Source organism: Lissotriton vulgaris, chromosome 5, assembly GCF_964263255.1.
Source record: "Lissotriton vulgaris chromosome 5, aLisVul1.2, whole genome shotgun sequence".
NCBI classification, from domain to species: Eukaryota; Metazoa; Chordata; class Amphibia; order Caudata; family Salamandridae; genus Lissotriton; species Lissotriton vulgaris.
Genome location: NC_141693.1, coordinates 1,951,868,062 through 1,951,895,981, shown reverse-complemented (window position 1 = coordinate 1,951,895,981; position 27,920 = coordinate 1,951,868,062). Strand labels below are relative to the sequence as shown.

The window sequence follows — 27,920 nt, the reverse complement described above, 5'->3', positions numbered from 1 at the left end:
CTTAAGTTTCCTATCCATTATCATAGCTTATGCGTAGTTTGCATCTTGCTTCCCTATTTTGATCCATGAGATAACACATTAAGAATAACAGCTCTGTGGTCTGTTCAACAATAACTACCGCTGACTTACACCCCACCCCCCCTCCACCACCACCACCAACCCCAGACCCACACCCCCCCACGCCCCCCCACCCATCCCACCGCCTGAGGCACAAGACCATGCGTCCCAAGGGACCCCCTCTACTCCCTCCATGATCGGAAAAAGGAAAGAAATCATTATACAAATCTACGTCCATATAGCAGTGTTCGTTCACAGAGAGAAAAAAAAAACAAGAGAACTAAACATCATCAGCATTCAGTACATTTAAATTCAGTAATTTCCCCATTCTCTCTCTCTTTATCCTTTTTAAAGCCTCTCTTTTCTTTTTTTTTTCTTTTCCTTATTTATTTGTTTATAGTGTCATCAAGTACTCATTTGCCACTATCTCAGAAAAAATGAATTTTGTTTGTCCTTTGACAGTCACGTTTAGTTTTGCCAGATTTTGCGAATAAACGACTGCACCTTTCTCCTGGAACCCTGCAATCAGCTGACGCAAATGCCAGGGCTTGGAGACAGTGGCAGGGCAAAAGTCTGGGCGAACAAAAAAACTGCAGCCCTTTGCGGATCTCTGTTTATCAGGTCTAGCTAAACCAAAGACTGCCTCTCTAGCCAGAAAATTATTAAAACGGACAAGAATTGCTCTTGGTCGTTCCACCTCCAATTGTTTGGGTTTCTTGATTGTAAAGGGGAAGCGATGTGCCCGTTCAATGATTGTAGACCAAGTCCAGGACGTCAACTCCGGGAATGCATCTTGGAACAAATCACAAATAAATGTACCTATATCAGGCCCCCCCATTTCTTCAGGGACCCCTAAGACCCGCAGATTATTTCGCCGTGATTGATTTTCCAGCTCTGTGAGTTAAAAATGTATATCGTCTCGTTGTGCTTTGATAGTAGAAAGCTCGATTTTTTGTGCTGCAACTTCATCCTCAAGTACGGAAATTCTGGCCTCTGCCTCAGTTACTCTGGAGGAGATATCGGTGCAGATCTTTGTAACTTTCCGGACAGCATTTTGTACCTTTTTACATGTGACCTGCGTGCGTGCAATTTCCGTTTTGGACTCCGCTCTATGAGCTACCATCGTCTTATATATCATAGCAAGAGTCACCTCCGAATCACTGCACGGCTCATTAGGCTGCTCAGATCCAGACTGCCCATCCTGTATTGTATTTGCAGCATCTGTGACAGGATCTGGTGCTACACTCTTGCTTCTGGAAGCTGTGGACTTCCTAACTCTATGTTTTTTAACAGTTGTCGACGACCCCGGAGAGGTTTCACTGATTCTGGAGTCATCGTCCATGCTGCTTTCCCCAGGATAGTCCGCCCAGTCCTTGTCGAGGCTCTCATCTGATGAGTGATCTGACATCGAGTAAAAATTATCCTACAGTTTCTTGAAGGGAGAGAGAGTCAGAGCCCGCAACGTCTATCACCAAAGAAGAAGCCTCTAACTCCAGGGGTACATTAGAGCCAGGGGTACAGATAGTGTCTGTGCAAGCCTCAATTTGAATTGCATCTCCCATAATACACCTGTCCAGGTTAACCTCATCATTCTCGGTGATGCAGGTGCTGTCATCTCCAAGTCTAAATTGTTATCCGGAGTCCCACCAAAGGGCCCCCCTACCTGAGTCACAGGACAATCTTGGGTGTTGATGCGCGATAACTGTTTTTCGAACATTTCAGGGAGTGTTTGTGCACCTAAATTCGAGTTGAGCGTTTTTTTTCGTTCTCCTCCCTTTTTTGCGTTAGCAGCTGGCTCTGCCTGCAAAGACACCTTCTCCGTTCCGCCCGCCGGCCCAGACTCACCAAGCGCTCCGCCTTCCGCAGCAGGCTGACCCTGAGTTTTCTGTTTGCCACTTCGGGTGACTTGGGGTTTCGTAGGCGGTTTTGGCGGCATCCTTACAGCAGTGCCGATGCCCTCACGCAAATACAGGAATACCTGCAACAAGGGGAAACGCGCACAGGTATCCGCAGGGGTGCGAGGAGCAAAAAAGCTGCAACCATGAGTCGTTGCCGGAAAAGATCGGAGCGGCGTCCACACTGAGAACCTCGTCGGAGCCCGCCTACTGCTGAGCCAGCTGCTGCATCAAACACCCAATTCGGTGTTCTCCGATATTTCTTTTTTTTTACCAACACCACACCAGGAGGTTCCACGAGCTGAGAGCCGTAATCCGCCTTACTCCGCAAACACTGTGTCTATCTCCTTTCTCCGTACAGGGAGCAGAGGAGCAGGTACCTCACACCACTACTGCAGCGGTCGCCATCTTGCCCCTCTACTACAGAAGCATCATCTTAATGGTGTCTAGGCGACCCCACCAGGATAAATAAAGAGGATGCCATTTATTGGTAAGCTCTGTGAGTTTGTGGATACAATTATTCAGGCAGAGCGTAACTGTTTCTTTTATTGTTGGTGAAAAATTCAAGCCCAAATATTTAATAGAGGACTGCTTCCAAGTAAAATTAGTGGAGATAAAATCAGCCTTGAAAGTGTTTTTAGTTAAGGGCAGAATTTCACATTTATCACTGTTTAATTTATAACCTGACATTGATGAAAAAGCACATACTTCTTCTAAAAAGGCTGGAATTGACTCTGTGGGATTTTAAATGAAAAGTAAAATATCATCAGCATACGCTGCAAGTTTCACATTTGTTGTAGTGGTCTGGAAACCTTGGATATGTTTGTTTTGACGGATTCTAGAGAGGAAGGGTTCGAGGGCTAAATTAAAGAGAAAAGGAGATAAAGGACAACCTTGATGCACCCCTCTACCAAGGTCAAAAAAGGAAGACAATAACCCATTAGCACAGACAGCAGCGCGTGGATTTGAGTATAAAAGGGAATTTAAGGAAATGAAATTAGGGCTGAATCCAAACCATTGAAGGGTATAAAATAAGTAACGCCATTCTACTCTATCAAATGTTTTTTCAGCATCAAGTGCTATGCCTGCTAGGGTACAGAGCAGGAATATCGTCGCAAAAATATCGACTAACATAAATATCGCTGCAAAAATATCTACAGGAAGAAATATCGATGACAAAAATATCGTCTGACCAAAATATCGACAGACAGGTAAGTAATATTGTTAACATTAATATAGTTGTAATAAATATCGTTTACAAAAACATAGTTTACAATAATATCGTTTTTTAAATAATTATAAGTAATGTAGTGATTTTTAATGATTATTTTTAGTCAAAGTAGTATTTTTAGTAGTATATTATTATTTAATAATGTATTTTCAGTTGAATTTAGTATTAATAGTTCCGTAGCGGGTTGTGGGTTTATAGGGGAGTAGGGTGGGAAGTAATTTAAATATAATGAAATAATACATTAATTAATGTTTTAAATGAATATAAATAGTGTAATAAATAATAGTTAATTAATTTCAATTAGTTAATTGAATAATAATTATGTAATTAATTATGTTAATTTTTTAATTATTTTTAGGTGTGTGTACAGGATTTTTTTAGTGAAAATGTTTTTGGGTAAAGGGGTATTTTTAGTGTTCAGGGTCAGTTTTCAGTTTTTGGGTAAAGGGGTATTTTTAGGGTTCAGGGTCAGTTTTCAGTTTTTGGGTAAAGGGGTATTTTTAGGGTTCAGGGTCAGTTTTCAGTTTTTGGGTAAAGGGGTATTTTTAGGGTTCAGGGTCAGTTTTCAGTTTTTGGGTAAAGGGGTATTTTTAGGGTTCAGGGTCAGTTTTTAGTTTTTGGGTAAAGGGGTATTTTTAGGGTTCAGGGTCAGTTTTTAGTTTTTGGGTAAAGGGGTATTTTTTGGGTTCAGGGTCAGTTTTCAGTTTTTGGGTAAAAGGGTATTTTTAGGGTTCAGGGTCAGTTTTCAGTTTTTGGGTAAAGGGGTATTTTTAGGGTTCAGGGTCAGTTTTCAGTTTTTGGGTAAAGGGGTATTTTTAGTGTTCAGGGTCAGTTTTCAGTTTTTGGGTAAAGGGGTTTTTAAATATAATGAAATAATAGATTAATTAATGTTTTAAATAAATATAAATAGTGTAATAAATAATAGTTAATTAATTTTAATTAGTTAATTGAATAATAATTATGTAATTAATTATGTTAATTTTTTAATTAATTTTAGGTGTGTGTACAGGATTTTTTTAGTGAAAATGTTTTTGGGTAAAGGGGTATTTTTAGGGTTCAGAGTCAGTTTTGGGTTTTTGGGTAACGGGGTATTTTAATTATATATATGTATTATTGTTGTTATATAAAGTAATGTGTAAAATTAATTTATATGTCCACATTTATTAAGTTTATAATTAAAAAGTGTAGTAAATTTTTTTGAAATAGTTAAAAAATAAAAGTAATGTAATGTATTTTGTTAATAGTACTTATATTTATTTATTATTTAATGTAATTTTAATTATTTTAAAAAGTCGATATTTTTTACATCTATATTAATTACAACGATATTTTGGAGTCGATATTTATGTACTTACCTGTTTAAGTATAGGGTGTCGATATTTTTGTAAACAATATTTTTGCAACGATATTTATGTCAGCTATATTTTTGTTATCGATATTTTAACACCCTACCCCTGCTAGAGGATGCTGCAAATGGGTAGCTTTGGATAAAATATTGAAAAAAAGTCTGGTGTTATCTTGTATAACACGACCCTTCACAAAACCAGACTGTTCCTTACCTAATAACCTGGGGAGATAAGAATCTAAACGATGGGCCAGTGATTTGGAAAAAATCTTGTAGTCAATGTTAACAAGTGAAATGGGTCTAAAGTTCTTACAATACTTCGGATCCTTTCCTTCTTCAGGAATCAAACAAATGTGTGCATCTGAAAAGGTGCCATTAGACTGCCCCAAGGATTGAAAAGATTCAATTAAAAGGAATAATTTAGGCATTAATAACTTGGAGAAATGAAGGAAAAATTCAACAGTGAAACCATCTGGCCCAGGGGCTTTGTCTTTTTCAAGTGTTGGAGAGCATTCAAAAGTTCTTGTTGCATGATCGGAGTTTCCAATGGGGAAAGATCAGTAAAGGACTGCTGGGGCTTTTGTATATGTGAGAAAAACTGCGAAAGTGAATGGTCTGTAGGGGTAGTTTCAGATGAATATAGTCTCTTATAAAATAAAGCAAACTCATCCAACATTTCCTTGTCCTTAAACTTTAAGACAGCATCATCATCAAAAATAGCTTCAATATTCACTTTGTTCTGTTTTGTTTTTAAATAATTTGCTAAAAGCTTCCCTGCTTTATTTCTACCACCATAAAATTTCGCACTAGATTTTAGTAAAATATAATGAAGCATTATCTGTTGATTCCTTATTAAACTGTAATTTAGTTGTGATAAGAGTGTTGAGAACATCTTTAGAGTTAAGTACTGAAGTACTGTTTCTTGTTATATACATTTCAAAACTGTTGATTTTATCTATAAAGATGGCTGAAAACAGCAAATAATCTGTGGCTTTGCATATTGTGGAAAATACGTCATCATTTATTTACTCATCTAAAAACCTTTGTAGTAATAGAGAAGAGACTTATGCCCATGACTACACTACAGGAACAAGTGACAATTACAGCCACTATATAAACCATTAACAATTGTACTATTACACAGAAGCATATTGAAAGATTATAGCCACAAAATCTTTCTTTGAATGAGGCTACAGAACCTGCTGTAAGTATTTGAGTGTCAAGTGTTAGGAATAAGATGCTATTACTGTGTCAGATGTAAAGAGCTCCTGCTGAACGTTACCACTTAAAAGCTTATTCTTCCTAGAAAATAATGATTCAACTACTTTCTTTCCTGGGATTATCCCTGATACACTAACTCAGTCCTAATTTATTCTGTCTTTCACTTTGCACAAGTACATAGGTGTAATTATCACTCCAAGAACATGCTGCTCATTTTGTAGCAGCGTAGTATGCTATAGTTGCTATTTTCTACTTATCATGTATATTTGTACTCTAGCCTCTCGAAAATTTAAATCCAGATTCTAAATCCTTTTAAGGGAACAATTGAGTCATTTTTAATTGTTTTTTTTACTATTTTTTCTTTTTTGCTTTTATTCTTCATTCATTCTTTAAAGAGTATATCTTTCAATATCACAAATATGTATTTTCACTCAACTCAGTAGTGAATATGTGTAATAGAAAGCACATTTAGTTAATATTACTGAGCACTGCAATGTGATAATCAAGTTTGCTTGAATATATTTACAGTATTTATTCTAAATGTTGTGTACAAAAATATTTGTTATTGATTTCTGAAAAGTTGATAATTATGTGTCTTATTTATTGTTGTTGTTCAAAACAACACAGTTTTGCAGAATGAAAATAAGTGAAAGGACATCAGGCCACTCTCTCTGCTGATTGTTTAGGCCAAGAGTTTCAACAACAGTGAAATAATATTATAAAAGCTGAGCACAAAGAGTGAGGATTTAGAGGGGCAACTGGGCAGGCGGTGTCCCGATTCTAACTGAAGGCTATTGGGAAGGAAGCTACTGAGACTTTGCATGCTGAACCCATCAGTGCAGCTGGCCTCATACAATAAGTCAAGTCAAATAACTTTATTCGGTTATTCAAAATAACAAACATAAAAGCATTACACACAAAACCTATATTGACTGGTAGTTACAAAAAGAAGTTAACAACAGCTTGATTAAATGGATTACAAATAGTTACAGGCAGAATGTATACATACAATTTAAAAAAAAAGGATGTTCTAAGGATACAAAAAGGTTAGTATTTTGCTAAAAATATATCTAATACCAGTACAGTTAACCTTCCATACTTTTCCTAAATTTGAGTGCCAATTTTAAAAAACTGCATACAAATAAGGTACAATCACAGCTTAGCATCTGAAGATAATAAAGTGCTGGTCTAAATTGAGAGAAATTCAATTTTTTAAGACAGGGTTTTAAGTATAACCTCCGTGGTATAGTGTAAAGCGGACAAAAAAATTAAAAGTGTGCCAGGTCTTGCGGAGACTTTTCGTCGCATGCCGCAAGCCGGCAACACTTGTCCACGGTAGGATCCCTTGGGCACGGCCAGGAGTAAGTGAAATAAATCCAGCCTAAACCTTGTCAACAAGAAACGATCATAGCTTGACATCGGCCATGACAGGTACGGTTCCATGAGCAAAGTTGTTTTTAATAGCACAATGTTTTCATACAATAAGAATAACAGGCCTTGCTATTTTATTGAATATATGTTCTGTTGCTCAAACGGGTATGTGGGTGTGAACCATATCTGAAACTATAGAAAGTTTTTCTTTTCTGCTAGAATTAGCTTAGCGCTTAGAAGTAGTATAATGGGGTATAACTGCTATAAATGTACAACCACAATTTTGTTGGAGTGGGTTCTTTTATTCATTCTTTTGGTAAATGTTGCTGCTGCCACTTTATCTGTTTCATTGTAGGTGAAATTCATATTGTTTGTACTAGACAAGGCGTTTAATTTTAAAATCAATGTTTAATCTCCTGTTTTATAGTGCTCTTGAGTGTATTATTTCTTAACGTCAGAGGATTTGGGATTAAACTAAATATACCAGCACTGTCTCACAGGATTGATTGTCCTTAGTCCAGGAAGTCTAGAATACTGAACTCTGTGTTTCTAGAAAAACTAGAAAACGCATCACCACTTTGGTGTCTTGCATGAACAATGGTATCTTCAGTTTCTAATTATCTTCCTATTTTAGATTAAACTACTAAAATAATTCACATTAATTCCAATGTACATGAGAAAGTTTCTTTGCAGTGTTCCTGCGATTCATATACATTGTATGAAAGTTTTACGTATGTATAATTTACTTAACTCAATGGAACACATATGAATTAACAATTTTTTTAAATTTACTCTAGGAAACCCTATATGTAAAATACGTTATTGACATTTTGATGAACCTTTGTGATTCAGGCACAATTTTGTGATTGATGAAAATGTCTCCTTTTCTGTTTCGTTTTTGTACCTCCCTCCTCTCTGTTAACTAGCCCCTTCCATTTCCTTTTCATTTTAACCCTGTCCTCTTGACCTAAATAATCTCATATGCCGCCTTTCACCATAAGCACACGTGCACAACCAGTTCCCTCTCTTTACTGGTTGAAACGGAGACCACCAAGCAATTTCTTTAGCGGTTTGGGGCTTTTGCTGAAGCTGCTTTCAGCGTACGTACCATTGAACCTCAGGAGCATGGAATGGAAACCAATACTTACAACCTTCATCGCTTACATGATCTTACATTTGCCATTGTGCCCAGGTAAGATACCATCTCATTGTTCCAATCATTTGCAATGTTTGTTGTACGTTTATGGATGCTCTCCAACTGATGCTCAGTGATGTAGATAGGCTAGTTGGTAAAGCAGTACTGTGTGTAAGCAGAGATTCTCAAGAAATTGAGATACAGAGAGAGAGGCAGATACCAAGACAGAGGTCCAGATGACAATTTCACTGGATATATGACATGGTGAGAAGAGATAACCAGATGACACTGGGAGGGAAAGTAATATCTCTAGGAATTTTTTTTTTTTATTTTTATCACTGAAACTTAATTCTATTATTTTTCAGACAGCTGCACATTGCATCATATCCGTCAGTCAATGAATCATTAAAAAATACAGATAGACTAGATTCAAATCATATATCCAAAATAATTTTTGGAAATTGGGCATAAACAAGCAAAAAATAAGAAATGAAATATTTTTGATCAAGCACTGATTATTATATAATAGGAAAGTGATACTTCCATGTGTAGGTGGCGTTGATGCTATGTTATGGTTAAGGTTATAAAAGTGGATCACAAGAAAGAGCACATCGGGCAACGCCATCTATTCTGCATTGATTTGGGATAATGTCAATAGGGCTTTCACTAGTCCAAAGGAAGTAGCAGGATGAGAAGGAAATACTGTTTGCATTAAGAAGCATTCAAATTGCTCCTTGAATATGTAGGGCAACTGATGCCTTCTTGAATTAAAAGTCTTTTTTTCTTATTTTCACATGAAAGATTGGCCACAGACCCATTGTATTTTCTCATATATTTGTATATGTTTGTGAAATTAATTCCCAACAAATCTGAAGCATTACAGAACTAGTAATCACATATCAGGTTGAAAATAGTCAGTAGAAGAATAGACGGTAGCAATAGGACTTAATCATAGTTATATATTATTATTTAGTGCCTCATTGAGAAATTATCATATGAGAGTTCAGCCGCACATGCGTAGGGATTCACGTCCCTCAAATCTGCAGTTCCACACCTCGTTTAGAGATTCAGCTGGCTCAGGCATTGGAATCTTTGCTCCAGTAGCCATCCACCAAAGAGCCATTGGGAATCACAATACAGATCCCCCATGGCCTCCCTCCACTGATTTGTCTTGCCTATGCTTGCCATACAGGACAAGGTGGCCCTGAGCAGGAAGATACAACAATGTCCCTGACATGCAGAAATAACATTTAATTTGAATATGGGAGGGTGTTTCTATAAACAAACAGTGTCAGGAGGTTGCAGAAATAATTGTGACCATACTTTCAGCTTTGGCAAAAGTTCATACACCAAATTGGCAGGTTTACTTTCAGGGAAGAGAGGTAGGTATCTCTAAATGAGGCAGGTGGATATGAGGGTGTCAACCAACCCAGCAACTTCTGAAACACATATCATTAGGAAATATGGACAGGCCCATGGTGATAGCCATTTCACCACCATTACCAGTACCCAAAACAATATCTCCTGCCACTATGTGTGCCAGCCCTTCACAAAATGTTTTTATTGATTTCTGTTATTGGCCTTCAATAGCACCAACCATTTCACCTTGCAGCCACTTCAGGACTCCTTGGGACAAAACAGTGATCTTTGAGAAAGTTTAATTTGGTTTGGTGTCTTTATTATTGAAGTTTTGTTCTTATTTCTTGATTTCACTTTCAAACATCATTTAGTTTTATTTTCATTTAAGGTAAGCAATGAGACAATGTCAATATTCTGTTGATATAAGAAACCCTATAGAATTGCACCACTCGCCAGATGCTAGTCCTAGCTTTCTTTGAAAATTGATCTTTCTCTGAGATATGGAAAAATATCACTGATCATATATCCATTTAATGGGTGTGTCCTAAATCCTCACAGCACCAAGCAGCTGCTTCTTGAAGAAAACTACTTCTAAGTACGGGTACATTTCACAAGGTTTAGGAATTCACATACATTCTTAGAAGCACACTTGGAAAGCTGTGACTTGCTTTGTAAATTTAGGCTTTAAAAGTTTATTCTCAGTGCTTGAGGTTCATAATACCTTGAAACTGTGGGCCAGATTTACAAAGGAATACTGAAGAGTTATAAATATGTTTACTTCTGCGTACCTGTATGACATCACTTTTCACGGAGCAGTAATTCCCATTCAAGGGATGGGCATTGGGAGGATCAAGATCCAGTTTGCTTACAGGTTTTTCATCGCTCACAAAGTTTATTGGCATTCATAAACTTCTCTCTGATCTTCTAACACCCTGGAAAGGGTGAGAGATTTCTCCAGAAAAGTGCTGGATTAAATGTCCATTTAGGGTTGGGATGGCAATAGAACACCTGAAACTTCCTGGGTGTGGGGAAACATTTTAATGGATTAAAAACTGAATGAGAAATATGCAACTGCACAGTGACAAATAACAAAGAACATGACATTTCTAGTAGTATGCTTAGAATCTTCTGATTGGTGCAGCTTTCCAGGTGTACCACTCAGAATGTTTACAAATTCCCAAAACTCGGAAACCTACATCCATGTGGCCTGTATCCAGCTGGAGTACTGTCCATGTATGGAGTTACAAGTTTGTGAATCTGGTTCTTTGCTTTTTCTTGGATAACAACTTGATGGTTAGTGCTGCAAAGGGCAGTTTCTTTGAACTTTTAAACTCTTTAAGATATTGCAATCGCTGAAGTTAGGGCTAGATGTACGAAGAATAGTAATAGTGATTACCAAAGCAAGTTTTTGTGAGTCGCTATTTGGTTTTCACTGTCACTAATATACTAAGTGGTTATTTAGCCCCAATTCCCAAACTAACGATTCATAGTGGGTCGCAAATAGGCCTACCTGATGAATATTAATGATGGAGGTCATAATTTGTGGCCCACCACGATTCGCTGCCATCACAGGGATGGTGTCCTGCTGGGGTCAGTAGACCATCATAACTGTGATTGCTTTTAAATAGAGAACTTTGTTTTTTAACCATAACCCATTTTCCTTAAAACAAAAAAGAAAAAAATGAAATGTTTAAGTTTCATTTTTTGAGAGTATGCAGGGCTCCCTTGCCCTTAAAAAATTATTATTCTACTATTCTCCAAGGAGAAGAGGTCCCCCCCTTTGAGTTGGCGGTAAAGTGTGAATGTTTTGCGGCTGCATACCAATGCAAATCGGTATTTGGAAGGGACGCCCTAAACAAGCCCCTTCCAAATACCAATTCACAAACCCAAATTGTGATTTGGTGGTAGTTTACCGAATCACAATTTGGGTGCAATCAATCAGAAAATGCATTTTTGCATTCACAAACAATTCTGCGAATCAGACTGCTTCCAAATGCAAAAATGTCTTGTACATTTAGCCCTAAGACCCACATTTAATTCATATTATTGAGAAGTGCACTCCATTCATTTGCATATAAGAATGCCTTTTACTTTGTGTGCATGAGACCTTGCATTTGAAATTGCCATAGTTTAAGGGTGGCCAAAGTTTCCAGCAGTGAATGACTGGGGGGGCTGGACTGGTTAAATTCACACTTTTGTACTTCGACTGTCTTAGCTGTGATGTAAATTTATCAGGAGCTGTGAACTTCACACCTTCCAGTAATCCATTCATAAATGTGAAATGTCTTCCAGGAGAGTAATTCTTTCACTGACTGCGTCAATTCTAGGCTGAGTGAGGAGGTCCAATACACTGTTAAATTATGGACTCCTCCAACTCATCGTTTTCTTGAATTTAAATCTAAGACCCGAAAGAGAACTTCAAGTCAGACCTCAGCGCTGAAAACTTGGGAGCCGCTTTCTGCAGTAGTAAGCCCCTAATGTTATGTTATGTTATGTTAATAACAATTTCTTAAGCGCACGTACACCCTTGGGTTTCCTGGCGCTGTCGATTCATGACACTAGACACAGATCTTAAGCATAGGCATGTTGGAAGAGCCACGTTTTTAAAGACTTTCGAAATGTCAGAAGATCATTGCTCTGTCTGATACAAAGTGGAAGAGCATTCCAGAAAGAAGCAGCGAAGTGGTGAAAGCAGCTGCCACCTTGGCGCTTCTTCTTAAATGAAGAGACATTTGCAAGCCTTAGGTGTGTAGAGCGTAAGTTGCGTTGAGGTGTATAGTTGGTAATGGACTGCCTGATGAAAATAGGGCCATTATCGTGGAGCGCCCTAAAAGTGATGCATCCTGCTTTAAAAGCGATACGCTGTGCTACTGGCAACCAGTGAAGTTTTTCCAGCCCGGCTCTAATTGATTGCCACTTAGGTTGCTTCCAGATGAGCCTAGCCGCCTGGTTTTGAACCATCTGAAGACGTTTCAATAGGCCAATTGGAAGACCCAAGTAGAGACTGTTAGATAAGTCTAACCGAGAGAGAACAAGGGCGATCACTACTTGAATGAGTGCAGAGTGTGTTAAAAGGTGGGCAATTTTCCCAATCTTCCTAAGTTGAAAAAAACTCGAGGAAACCACCATTCCCACCTGTCCTTTCAGAGTTAGATCCTCGTTGAGTGTTATCCCTAAGCTTTTAACCGATTGAGTCTTTGTAGGGGGGTTTCCCATATCGGTTGGCCAAAACTGACGGCCCCAGCTCAGTCCACTTTCCCCAGGCAAGATCAATTCTGTCTTGCCTGGGTTAAGTTTAAGATGGTTTAATGTCATCCATCTCTGTATATGTGACATTACAGCTGAGCATTCGGCGGCCGAGTCCGGGGAATTTAAGGGGATGATTAACTGAAGATCATCAGCTTAATTGTATATGGTAAGTTTGTAATTTTTTAAAGAGTAAATAAGTGGGCAAAGATAAAGGTGAAATAATAAAGGGGAAGTGACGAGCCTTGAGGAACGCCACAGCTGGATGACGTCTTGGAGGCAGTAAAAGAACCTAGTCTCACTGCCTGTGTGTGATTAGTAATGAAGGAGGCAATCCAGTTCAATGCGGAGCCCCTGAGGCCGGCCTGCTCGACACGGTTGACCAGAATATTATAGTCAACCGTGTCGAACGCGGCCGACAAATCAAGGAGCACCAGGGCCTGATGAATACCCTTGTCGGCATTAGATCTTAACGTGTCCTGGACGGCCAAAATGACAGTTTCCTTTGAGTGAGATGGTCGGAATCCCGCTTGGTTAGGATCTAAGTAATCTGAACTTTCGATGAAATTAGAAAGGCACCTAGATACATGTGCCTCCAAGAGTTTAGAGAGAAAAGGGAGAAAGGGAGATAGGCCTATAGTTGGCTAAAACTAGGGGATCGGCTCCAGGTTTTTTCAGTAATGGGATCACCATGGCATTTTTAAATTTATCAGGAACCGTACCCTGTCTGAGAGATTCATTCAGAAGAGGGAGAATTCCTGATGGAATAGCGAGACACACCTCCTTCAAGATGTGAGGGGGGCAGCTATCAAGGGGCGAGCCCGATTTGACACGCATAAGAAGTTCTGCGAAGATCTTCTCATCAATAGGAGGTAAAGTGTCTAAGGTGGCTAGGTTATAATAGATATCTTCAATAGGATCTCCTCCAGGGAGGTTTTGAATATTCTTTTTTATATTGACAATTTTATCTATGAAGAGATCGTTTAAAGAGTCACAGAGCTCCTGCGAGGACGTCATAGGAAGCGAAGTTCTTTCGCTATTACATAGATCATTTACGATATTGAAAGTGTCTTTGGATTTATTTTGAGAGTTTAAAATTTTCTCGGAGAAATAATTAGTTTTACTTTGGAGAATGATCTTGAAATAATTTCTGCGAGCCGCAATATATTCCTCCTTATCTTGGGGTTTGTATTTTGCTCTCCACTTTCTCTCTTTCTGACGTACCTCGAGTTTTAGGTTCTTGAGATCCGGAGTGAACCACTTATGTGCATCCCTAGTGCGTGCCCGTGTGAATTTTGTTAAGGGCACATGGGAGTCCATAGCATTTAAGAGCCAATCTGAGATCTCCTCTTCCATAAAGTTTACCTCCTTATTAAGTCCTGGTACCGTGGATGTCAATGTTTCAATAAAGGCAGGTATATTAATGGCTTTCCATTTCCTAGTCTCTCCGCCCGCCAGAGGTGGGATTTTAGTATATCCACCAATGGTTAACGCAAATTGGATAAGAGAGTGGTCAGACCAAATGCAGGGCATGATAGATGATGATAAGCAGTGGAGGTTAAGCGACCAAATTTGGTCTAGCGTATGACCTTTTTCATGCGTGGCCATTTGTATATGCTGAGTTAGGTTAATGTTTGAGAGTAGTTCTGAGAGTTCCAACGCCTGAGGGTCACTGGTAGGGTTATCAAACCAGTAATTTAGATCCCCGACCAAGAGTATTTTTGAGTATTTGGTCACAAGAAGTGCCATCTGTTCTGCTAACGACATTGGAAAGGTGGTCATGGCTTGGGGAGGTCGATAAAGCAGGACGAGCAATACAGCCCCACCAGCTGTGTCCATTTTTATTACAATATTCTCCGTATCACACAGGGTCAGAGAGGGCAGTTGTATACATTTATGCTCTTTACGAATATTAGCTGCTACTCCCCCCCCTCTTTTACCTACCGGGCGATTCTCAGCTATGATGTAATAATCAGATGGAAGCGCTGCATGAATGTCCGGTAGCGAGTCCTGGGAAAGCCAGGTCTCAGTGACCAGGAGAATGTCCGGTTTTTCAGTGGAAAGCAATAGGAAGATGTCAGTTTGATGCTTAACCATAGATCTGGTGTTAAGGTATAGGCATCGTAGTTTTAATTGAGGATCATTGACCAGTGGGATATTACTAATGTAATCTTTATTCTTCACAGTGCCGTTCACAAAGTGGCCTGAGCTTCAGAGTAATCTTTCTCCAATAATCATACGAAATCACATCTTTGCAAAAGTTATACCACAGTAAATCCGTGCAGCACAAAACAATATAATGACCAAATACCCAGGCAAACCAACATCAAATATCACACATGGCATGTGGTTAGTGCAACAAACATCTTAAAGTCACTACCACCACCTGGGACCACCCTCAAGCCTAACAGACAAGGCACACTAAAAGTTACCAGTATACAGAAATATCATAACTAGCCTAAAACAATGTCCATTGCCTTGGAAATATAGAGGAATTAATTCCATCCCTAACAAACACAGGCATTTGTATATCATACCTAGAAACCTCTGACACTGGAGTCCACAACTCATAGGCCCATTTATTGCACTCTGAGCCCGCATCTCTATGCCCACTGTGAGGACTTCAACGCCCAAGGGGAGCCGTGGCAGGAGCTGCGGCAGGAGCCGCGACAGCATCGCGCCAGTCGGCGCATAAAAGCTGCCATGGGCTCCCGCTGCATGGGATCCTTTGAAATATTTTGAGTACTATGAGCCGCATTTCTTAGCCCGCTGTGAGGACTACAACGCCCAGGGGGAGCTGCGGCAGGAGCCATGACAGCATTGCGCCAGCCAGTTATAGGAAACAAGGGAACCAGAAGGTAGTACACTAGGGACCTTGGGCATTTAACTTATTACAAAACACAGTGGACCCTAGTAGGTTGGAGGATCAGAGTAAGAATAGACACAAACTGGAATAGTATTTATGTCCTTTGTCCAGCCGGACAGGAATTTATTTGGCGATGCACACAATCAGAAAGTAATGTCAAGGGCACACAGCCCGTGACCTACAGTGAACAAGACAAAACAACAAGTATAGGCAAGAGCGAGCAAATCGGTCTGTATACTTATAATCAGTGAACAGACTTGATTGTAGTTTGAGTGACCATTGTACATAGCATTTACAAGCATATTCAGTACATATGATCTTATTGTGTCGACGGCGTTTCGATGCCGAAAAACAAGATAAATGGCATCATCTTCAGGACAAATATATAAACCATGTTTGTCTTGGAATTATAAACAATTGCCTTTCATACTACATACAATTGACATAAGTGGGAAAAAAATTGAGGGAGAGAAGGGAAAAAAAATGTGAATACGTAGCTAGGCATGTTTAAAACAAAAAACACATAGTGGTGCGTTTTACTGTTCGCACCTCAAGGACCGTTATGGCATGCTTAGTGCTGGAGCAACGATGTAATACTGTGCACTTAAACATCGGTGCAGTGATTTTGGATAGTGAAGTCTGCTCGGCGCAGGCGGCAAAAATGGAAGGAGAACTGACTGCGCAGTGTGAAATGGTGTTGGAATTAAAAGCCCGAGTTCAAATTGGGAACCAGTTCAAAGAAAGGGAGATTAAAAAACAAAACGTTACATATGGCGCAGTGCGAGACAGTATCCAGAATTGAAGTGAGATGGTCCAGAGTGACTGGTGCACTATCGATGACTACACAGTGTTGGATACAAGGTTGTCTATACAGTGAGCAGTTTTGTGTAACCGGCATGGTGACATATGAAGGTATAATCACGACAGATCCTAACCAGGAATACAATTGTCTATACAGTGAGCAGTTTTGTGTGAACGGCACGGTGGCAAGGGTTAATATCAAGCCTAATCCTTAAGGAGGGGACAATTATCTCTACAGTGAACAATTTTGTGTAAACGGCGCAGTGATATTAGAGGAGAAGGGTATTACCAAGGCAGATCGTTAGGCGGGGAGGTTTGATTAGGACCTGTGGAGAAGGTGGCCTTGATAAGTATTGGGCAGTCATGGCAGATTGGGCGTAAGAAAAAAGGGGCAGAGTATAGTTACCAATGATAGCGTGGATTTCAGGATATCCCGCTTTTGAGTCAATTAGACTGTCTAGTTCACGGCTCGCTGGGGAAAGGAAGCACTGGCTCAGTCAAAAATGTGTGACAGTGGGGCTGGAGTAAGGTTAAGGGGGTTAGGGTGGGTGTACTTACAGTTGTGCCTGTTGCAGAATCGCAGGACGCGGCATCTCTGGCGGGGATCGCTGTTGGGCTGTTCTATGGGAGCCAGCTAAAAAGGCAGTTGGTCTGTAAAAATAAAGGAGGGACTAACGCTGACTGTGTGGTGGCCATATTGGAATGGCAGTCATGCAATTAGTACGTGGTGGCCATCTTGGAGTGGAGAATGAGATAGCACGGGCATGTGGTTAAAATTAACAATAAAGGAGGGACTAATGCTTAACTAAGCGGTTCAAAGGGTAACTAGGACGTGGTGGCCATCTTAGAGTGGAGAGTGAAAGATTGTGAAGTGATAGTGGTGGTGACATAAGTGAAAATCAAGACTTTAAAACAATGTACATTCAGATTATCAAAGGGGGAGACAGATGATCACATTTGAGAGAATATTTTCTATCCAAGGACAGAGACAGAACATTTCATTGACACAGTAATTTTTCTTTGACACAGTAATTTCTAACCAGGCATATCGTGGGGATGTTTGCACCTTCAGTTAGAGGAGGGTTGTCCAATCCTCAAGGCGCTGTTCACACAAAACTACTCACTGTATAGACAATTGTATACCTGGTTAGGATCTGCCGTGATAATACCTTCATATGTCACCATGCCGGTTACACAAAACTGCTCACTGTATGACAACCTTGTATCCAACACTGTGTAGTCATCGATAGTGCACCAGTCACTCTGGACCCTCTCACTTCTATTCTGGATACTGTCTCGCACTGCACCATATGTAATGTTTTGTTTTTTAATCGCCCTTTCTTTGAACTGGTTCCCAATTTGAACTCGGGCTTTCAATTCCAACACCATTTCGCACTCCGCCGTCACTTCTCCTTCCATTTTTGCCGACTGCGCCGAGCAGACTTCACTATCCATAATTACTGCACCGATGTTTAAGTGCACAGTATTACATCGTTGCTCCAGCACTAAGCATGCCAGAACGGTCCTTGAGGTGCGAACAGTAAAATGCACCACTATGTGTTTTTTCGTTTTAAACATGCCTAGCTACGTACTCACATAGTATTTTTTTCCCTTCTCTCCCTCAATTTTTTTCCCACTTATGTCAATTGTATGTAGCATGAAAGGCAATTGTTTATAATTCCAAGCCAAAATGATTTATATATTTGTCCTGAAAATGATGCCATTTATCTTGTTTTTCGGCATCGAAACCTCGTCGACACAATAGGATCATATGTAATGAATATGCTTGTGAATGCTATGTACAATGGTCACTCAAACTACAATCAAGTCTGTTCACTGATTATAAGTATACAGACGGATTTGCTCGCTCTTGCCTATACTTGTTGTTTTGTCTTGTTCACTGTAGGTCACGGGCTGTGCCCCCTTGACATTACTTTCTGATTGTGTGCATCGCCAAATAAATTCCTGTCCGGCTGGACAAAGGACATAAATACTATTTCAGTTTGCGTCTATTCTTACCCTGATCCCCCAAACTACTATAGTCCACTGTTTTTTGTAATAAGTTAAACGCCCAAGGTCCATAGTGTACTACCTTCGGGTTCCCTTGTTTCCTATAACTGTATGTAGCACAATCGCACAATTGCAAGGGATTGTGAATCCTCACCCCTCTCTCAAGGGGGTTCCCCAGCACCACCCCTGTATTCCCTCCTCCCCACTCACTTATACTTGTGTGTTCTTTGTTGTCTAGGCTAGGCATGTCTGACCACCCTCCTCTTTACACCCTTGATTACATTAACAAAATCCTAGAAGGCCCATCCCTTCTGACAGACTCAGTAGATACCCCAAACGAACCCAGTACCTCACTGGCTGAACAACTGGAAAAAATAAGAAAAAAAGAAATAAGACTGACTCTAATGATAAAACTTGACAGATAATATAAAGGCTAATACCATCCCAGTTGGCCTTCAAGTTCGCAATATTCTGGGTGTCTTCACAGACAATCCGAAATACCTCAACGGTTTTAGTTATATCAGTACAACATGCTCCCGGCACTGGATGGTGCTGGGGATTTATATTGCCACAGAAGAGCTACAAAAGGTAATCACTGAAATACGCGAACTTGAAAAACAACTCAAGGATAAAAACACTAATACTGAGGCCAAGAAACTTCTTGAGCAAATACAGAAGACTATTGAGGACTTCCATAAGTTCAAACTCAATAAAAAGATTATAAAAGTTAAAAAGGATATCAAAAGTTTCTCCCAAGAGATAACATATCCTTACCTCAGTAAAGACTACTACACCAACCGCCCCTATAGTGGACCGCAAAACCAGAGACCCTGGGGTTGGTTCAACCGATGCCAAAATGTTGTGGGATTCTCTGATAGCTCGGCAGATTCATCTGAACACTCTGACCAGATTGATAGCCCAGGCCCTTCCCACAGGAATTTTTTAGGCCGAGGCAGAGGCCAGCCCGAACCTCTAGGCGTCGGGAGAGGAAAACCACCACAGAGATGGCCAAACCCTCCCAACCCTCCAGGCGAATGCTTTACCCGTCGGCAACATTACCGATGGTAAACAATGAACCTGTCAGTCTCAGTAATATAACTGAGCATGACAATGCACTTCTCCCTATTTTCAATCTTACCCAGCATACACTGTCCAGTGGGGAAGTGTCACTGCTCAACAAAGGGCTTTCATTCATTCGCACCATTCGCCCGAATTACCTTGATACCCAAACCGCCCTCCTGAGATTCTTCAGAAAAATCAGGCTTCACAGTTTTTTCCTTCTGAACCCATCACCCTTGAAACACGCCAACACCCCCTTCAAACCACCCTCGAAATTTTCCCCCACTGGAGGAATGATTCCACCTAAAATTCCCACCTTCGAGAAATTGGTTTTGAATGATCTAACTACTATGGAAAAACAGAAATCATTTGTTCCATATAACATTTCTATCATTGAAAAAAACGCCCTTGCATCTCTTAAAAACAATCCATCCCTTGTCATTAAACCAGCTGACAAGGGTGGATGAATTGTGATTCAAGAACTGGACAACTATCGGAAAGAAATCTTCCGCCAGCTCAAGAACACGGAACATTACTGCAAACTTCCACGCAACCCAACAGAGGAAATACAACAGGTGATTCTTGGTGTCACTAACGAGGCACTCGAATCAGGATATCTATCCAAAAAGGAACATGAATTCCTTAACATAAAAGCCCCCAGAATACCGGTGATCTACTGCTTCCCGAAAATTCACAAAAATTCAGACAGTCCACCTGGTCGGCCGATTGTCTCGGGGTGTGGCTCCGTGCTAGAGCCCCTCGGACATTACATTGACTTCTTCATCAAACAATTTGTACCGGACACCCAATGCGACATAAAAGATAGCATGTCCATGATAAACATGATTGAGGACTATCCATTTGACCCCACATCCAGCACCATGTGCACGCTGGATGTGGAGTCATTATTTACTAACATCCCTCAAGTAGAGTCTCTTCGGGTGATAGAAAAAGTCCTGAATACACGACCACGCCCACATATTGTCCCTTCACTATTCATTTTGCAACTACTGGAAATCTGTCTAACTAAGAATTTTTTTCTTTTTTGAGGGAGTATTTTATGGCCAGGTACGTGGAACTTCCATGGGAGCTATTTTTGCTCCCAACCTGGCCATTCTATACATGGACCACATTGAAACATTGTGTATCCTGAACCCCTCTAATTCTTTCCACAGTGGAATCACCCTGTGGAAACGATACATAGATGATATCTTCCTATTATGGACTGACCCTACAGACACTCTCACCCACCTTCTACACTGGCTTAACAACAACAGTAGGGGGCTGAAATACACGCTCTCCATGAGTAAAGACTCAATACCATTCCTTGATCTTGAAATTAAACACACAGATGCCCGTCTGACCACTAGTCTCCATCGTAAACCCACTGAGCGTAATACCCTGTTAACCTACAACAGCCATCTTCCCCGTGCCCTGAGAGACTCCCTCCCCTACTCCCAGTTCCCACTTATCCGAAGGAATTGTTATTTTAAGGAAGATTATTTTGAGGAGGGAAAAATTCTCAGTGATAAACACAGAAATAGAGGGTACCCGAAAAAATTGGTACGCCGCTCTCTTAAAAGAGCTTGGTACTGCCCCCGTGAGGTCTTGCTAGAACCCAAGCATAAAAAGAACCAAGACAGACTCATATGTGTGACTACCTTCTCACCAGCTTCAAACTCTTTAAGGAAAAGCATACTGAAACACTGGCCAGGACTGAATGCAGGGGAACTACAATTAGAATGCCCCATATTTGCTTTCAAACGGGCCAAAAATATCAAAGATCACCTGGTGAAAGCATACCTCCCACAACCTACATCCAAAGTTACGCTAAATGATGTATGGGGACTACCCGCACTTACTGGCCACATGAAATGTGGCAACTGTGTAGCCTGTGATTCAACTATTGAAGGCAAAACCTTCTAATTTGGCTCAATCAAGTTTGAAAGAAACCATCTTACCAATTGTAATTTATCAAATGTGTTGTATGCTATCTTTTGCCCATGCATGAAAATATATATAGGTCAAACCACTCAGAAAATAAAGCTTCGCATTGGACAACACTGGAGCAGAATAAAAGGCAACATGGAAAACGCCCCCTTGGTGGAACACTTTGTGGAAAAGGCACACAATGAAAGAGACTTGACTTGGACAATTATTACACAGATCAAACCACCACCACATGGTGCGGATGTGTCACAACTACTTAACAAGGAGGAGCTCCATTGGATACAAGGACCAACAGTGTCCGTATGGGCCTCAATCGCCTTGAGGATTGGACAACCCTCCTGTAACTGAAGGTGCAAACATCCCCACGATATGCCTGGATAGAAATTACTGTGTCAAAGAAAAATTACTGTGTCAATGAAATGTTCTGTCTCCGTCCTAGGATAGAAAATATTCTCTCAAATTTGATCATCTGTCTCCCCTTTTAATAATTTGAATGTACATTGTTTTAAAGTCTTGATTTTCCCTTATGTCACCATCACTATCACTTCACAATCTTACACTCTCCACTCTAAGATGACCATCATGTCCTAGTTACCCTTTGAATTGCTTAGTTAAGCGTTAGTCCCTCCTTTATTGTTAATTTTAACCACATGCCCCGTGCTATCTCATTCTCCACTCCAAGATGGTCACTGCATACTAATTACATGACCATTCCAATATTGCCACCACACCGTCAGCGTTAGTCCCTCCTTTATTTTTCCAGACCACATGCCTTTTTAGACGGCTCCCATAGAACAGCCCAACAGCGATCCCTGCCAGAGATGCCGGGTCCTCCGACTTTGCAACAGGCACAACTGTAAGTACACCCACCCTAACCTGCTTAACCTTACTCCAGCCCCACTGTCACACATTTTTGACTGAGCCCATGCTTCCTTTCCCCAGCAAGCCGTGATCTGGACGGTCTAATTGACTCAAACGCGGAATATCCTGAAATCCACAATATCATTGGTAACTATACTCTGTCCCTTTTTTCTTACGCCCAATCTGCCATGACTGCCCAATACTTATCAAGGCCACCTTCTCCACAGGTCCTAATCGAACCTCCCCGCCTAAGGATCTGCCTTGGTAATACCCTTCTCCTCTAATATCACCGCACCCTTTACACAAAATTGCTCACTGTAGAGATAATTGTCCCTGCCTTAAGGATTAGCCGTGATATTAACCCTTGCCACTGCGCCGTTCACACAAAACTGCTCACTGTATAAACAATTGTATACCTGGTTAGGATCTGCCGTGATAATACCTTCATATGTCACCATGCCGGTTACACAAAACTGCTCACTGTATAAACAACCTTGTATCCAACACTCTGTAGTCATCGATAGTGCACCAGTCACTCTGGACCCTCCCACTTCTATTCTGGATACTGTCTCGCACTGCGCCATATGTAACGTTTTGTTTTTTTAATCGCCCTTTCTTTGAACTGGTTCCCAATTTGAACTGGGGCTTTTAAGTCCAACACCATTTCGCACTGCGCCGTCACTTCTCCTTCCATTTTCGCCGCCTGCGCCGAGCACACTTCACTATCCAAAATCACTGCGCCGATGTTTAGGTGCACAGTATTACATCGTTGCTCCAGCACTAAGCATGCCATGACAGTCCTTGAGGTGCGAACAGTAAAATGCACCACTATGTGTTTTTTGTTTTAAACATGCCTAGCTACGTATTCACATTGTTATTTATATATTTGTCCTGAAGATTATGCCATTTATCTTGTTTTTGGGCATCGAAACAATGTCGACACAATAGGATCATATGTACTGAATATGCTTATGACGGCTATGTACAATGGTCACTCAAACTACAATCAAGTCTGTTCACTGATTATAAGTATACAGACCGATTTGCTTGCTCTTGCCTACACTTGTTGTTTTGTCTTGTTCACTGTAGGTCACGTGCTGTGCCCCCTTGACATTACTTTCTGATTGTGTGCATCGCCAAATAAATTCCTGTCTGGCTGGACAAAGGACATAAATACTATTCCAGTTTGTGTCTATTCTTACCCTGATCCCCCAAACTACTAGGGTCCACTGTTTTTTGTAATAAGCATTGCGCCAGCCGGCGCATTAAAGCAGCCTTGAGCTCCCGCTGCGTGGGACTCGGGCGGGCGTGCCCGGGCCATGACCGGGCGAAGCGTAGGCCAAGGGTGGGCCCGTCTGAGCCTGTCAGAGACTGGAGGAGACTGGACTGGGCCCTCCCTAAGAACTGCAGCAGCCAGAGTATAGAGGTCAGTTCCACTATCCACTTCCTAATGCTATGACATAAGAGGTTCTGGCACTTACATTGCACGCTAATTCTAGTATCAACATGTATTAGCAAGAGGGTAGGGGGACACAAGCTGGTGGAAGTATTGTGGGGACACTTGATCAATTCATAATAAGAGCGACCTCCGTACTCGAACACGAGATTGAGATAGCGGAGTGGCGCCTATCCTTTGAACCTCAATCCCACAAAAGATCTTCGCTGGGGGGCTTGGCATCTAACATAAACCCAGACCAGCGACCAAGTATAGACAAAGCGATTGAAACCACAACAGATCCTGACCAGGCCCCAGAAATACCCACTGGACAGATATCCTGTGAGCTAGAGCCCAAGATATCACAACCAATAATACATTTCGATCTTCCACTAGGGCAATTGGGGCCACAGGATTAACAAATCCCTCAGGACCAGGAATGTCTCCTGATCGTGCAGTGAAGAGGAAGAGGGGCGGGGGCCCTCAGAGACGGAAAACCGCAAAATCTGCTAGGACGAATAAAGTGGAGGGGGGGCTAAATAGACGCTCCTGACCCAGATGTAAGAGTCCCAATTAATCTGGGAATGCCGAACCCAGACATCTCATATGCCTCATGCCCTGCCTCAAACGAGGCAATGTGGAAGAGATTGGAGACCCTGGTCTTTTCAATGCTGACCCCTATCACACAAAGACTAAGTCGGATTGAAGAAAGTCTAAACGGTTTTGATTCCCAGGCCAAGTACAATTTTTGTGCATTAGAGGCACTATTAGTCAGAACTAAGTTGACGCAACTGCCAGTGATATTGCCTAATGGAAAATCCCAGACCACGCATGAAATAAATAAACCTGCACCCTCTGCCAAAATAAGGAAACCACCAGCGACGTAGTCTATACCCCAAAGGAAGGCACTACCCGTGGTTAATAGCTCTGTCACAGTTGTGGATGTGGATAACTCCATGACAGCAGATATATCTAGTGAATTCGCCCAAATTCCTGAGAGCCCATCGGGCGATAAAGCATCTAATACTCCGAGCGACGGACACAATCTATTGAAGGACAATATCCTCCTATCCCCAATTGTCCATCTACTGGGCTGGTCAGCATACCATTAGTTAAGAGTGACCCAGAAACAAATGGGAAATATGGAAGATCGGACAACGGTACTTCAAAAGCTAGTTTTGCACTGGGTGGATCAATGATTGAAGGGGTTGGGGACCCTGGATGGGGGCATCCAAAGCCAGAAGAATTACTTGGATAGGGCCCACAAGGAAATAAATGAGGGGTGATTGTGTGGTCATAAGCTTTCATAACGGGTCTATTGTCCGATTCCTTTAGAAATATCTGGGAAACACCTTAGATAGACACACCAACAAGATTACTGTGCTGCCACTTGGCTTCTTTTACAGATTGACCCCCCAATTCTTATCAGGGAGCTGTCCTTTAGGTGTGGAGAGACAAACTTGGGTGACCCCAAGAGGCCAAACCAGGTTTTCTGACCTAAGTCTTGAGAACACATTTGCCCCCTAACTGACCTAGAAGCATGTGATTGCCTGCAGCCAGCTCACATTAATTTTACAGAAAGTAGCGACCATATCAGTTTCTGACGCTGGTGATAGACCACAGCTAGCAAATCTAAATCAATCAGAGAGTAGCGAGACCCAGCTCACCATGGAAATTAATGGTGAACCATTTAGTTCCATATTATATATAATTTCTTGGAATATTGCCGGCTTACCATCTAAGATTGTGTCAGTAGATTGGTCATCCTTAATAGAGGGGTATGATATCTGCGCTTTTCAAGAAACATGGACACAGAATTAGATTTTTCGCCTAGGGTACCTGACGTTCAAAAAACCAGCTATTGTAGGACAAAAAGGGAGAACGTCTGGTGGGCTTACTACCTGGGTAAGGCAACAATCTGGATATCAGGTAGAAGAGATTCCAAAGGACAGCCACAATATTTTGGCTACTATAATACATCCAAAACTTGAGAGAGATATGCTAGTGATCAATGTATATGCGAGGGGGATGGTGGGTGGGAAAATTTCAACTACTGTTTCCCAGTTAGACACATTTATTGAGACCCATAGGAGGAAGAATCGCATGGTAATTGCAGATGACTTTAACTGTACTTTTGAGCCCCTTGGTGATGAAGACTGCGGTCTCAGTAGCCATGAGGATTCCAATTGGGGGATCCCCTTGCTAACTCTGCCACCTATAAAGAAATGGACTGAGGCGGCACTTCAGTTAAAAAGTTTATGCCTAGAGAAGGGTGTAAGGGCTGTAAATGGGAGGTCAATGTCAGACAATATAGGCCAGCATACCTACAACAATGGGGTAAGAAGTAGCCGAATTGACTATGTGCTTCCTTTGTTCGTGGCGGTGTGGGGCTGACTGCTGCATCCACAGGACTCAACGTCCCAGAAGAAACAGGAGTCACGCCTGCTGCCCTGCCTCCGCTCCACCTATGGCCAGGAGCTTAAGTACTGCTTGCGCCTCCTGCTTCGCGGGAGACACTTTATTTGATTGTGGCGGTATGGGGCTGACTGCTGCATCCACAGGTCTCAAGGTCCCAGAAGAACCCGGGGCCACGCCTGCTGCCCTGCTTCCTCTCCACCTATGGCCAGGAGCTTAAGTACTGCTCGAGCCTCCTGCTTCGTGGGAGGCGCTTCATTTGTTCATGGCGGTGTGGGGCTGACTGCTGCATCCACAGGACTCAAGGTCCCAGAAGAACCAGGGGCCACGCCTGCTGCCCTGCCTCCGCTCCACCTACGGCCAGGAGCTTAAGTACTGCTCACGGCTACCGGTTCGCGGGAGACGCTTTGTTTGTTCGTGGCGGTGTGGGGCTGACTGCTGTATCCACAGGACACAAAGTCCCAGAGGAACCAGGAGCCATGCCTGCTGTACTGCCTCTGCTCCACCCATCGGCAGAGTCGATTTAACTGATCACGCCATCCGCTTCGCGGAACGCGCACAGACGGGCGCCGGGCGAAGCCAGGGCCAAGGGCGGGCCCGTCTGAGCCTGTCCGAGACTGACTGAGGATGGGCTGGGCCATATCCCTTGGTCGTCGCATTTGAATTTTGTTCCCGGGCGGTTGTAGACACTGTGAGTAGCTGGCTTTGATCGGTACCATTTAGCCTATCCCTCACGTGGCAAAGGACATTACTCAGGCTACAATAGAGCCTGGTTGACTGTGTTTTTTTAATTTCCGTAATTCTTTCGTTTTAATCCATCAATAAGCCTTAAGTTGGTGGCTATGAGAATTAGATACTCTTGCCCATTTTAACTTTTCCCTTGCACTGTTTATTTTATGTTTTATCAATGGGAGCCTAAGTTTGTTCTTCTTATTTGATCCTATGTACAGGGTATCATAAAAGCCATATCGCTGTATGTGGGTACTTGAGTTTACTTTGGTGCTATTGATACAAGTAGTATCCTGTTAAATACGCCATACTCGACATGTCCAAGCGTAAAGGAAATAAAAAATATTGTTGAGCCCACGGGTTCTGCTATTGATACATACCTTGTGAAGGCGGTGCGCGCCATTGGTGTTGAAATTGATAGGGCTGAACGCCGACTTTCACTAGGCTTAGGCAGCCTGTCGGCCCCTGTAAACTCGATAGACCCCCCATTGTGGAGCCAAGTAATGTTACCAGCCTAGATATTACTCACACCACGCTTAGAGAAGTTCATTCTTTGCCATCTACTAACGAGGTGCCCAACCCAAGAAAGAAAAGAGGTTGTAAGAAGCCACAGCTTAAACAGGGGACGATAAGTAAAGGTACCAAAATAACCCCTGTCTCTTGTACAGGAGAGCAATTAATTAGCACTGGGATGTTAAACGATATCCAGGTTAATCAGATCATCAACGTGCTGGTTGCCAAAATTGAAGCATATCTCAAACCGCTATATGATAAAATATATATAATAAGTGAGGAAGTTACCAGGCTGAGTGGGGAATTGAATATTCATAATGAGCTACTTAAAGCAACTACTAACAGACAAACAGAATGTCCTCAAATTGTTAGTGATCTCCAAACAGCAGTAATAACAGAAGTGGTACCTGGCACCATCAGG

General features: G+C 41.5%; 1 protein-coding gene across 1 annotated transcript in view; it reads left to right on the top strand.

The window, feature by feature from the left end:
- The first annotated feature begins 8,101 nt into the window (after window positions 1-8,101).
- The window catches only part of LOC147717842 (uncharacterized), a 144,265-nt gene continuing 124,446 nt past the window's right edge, over window positions 8,102-27,920 (top strand). The window contains exon 1 of the mRNA XM_086920568.1: window positions 8,102-8,312. Coding sequence (XP_086776694.1) covers window positions 8,102-8,312 — 211 coding nt within the window. The remainder of the gene's footprint in view (window positions 8,313-27,920) is intronic.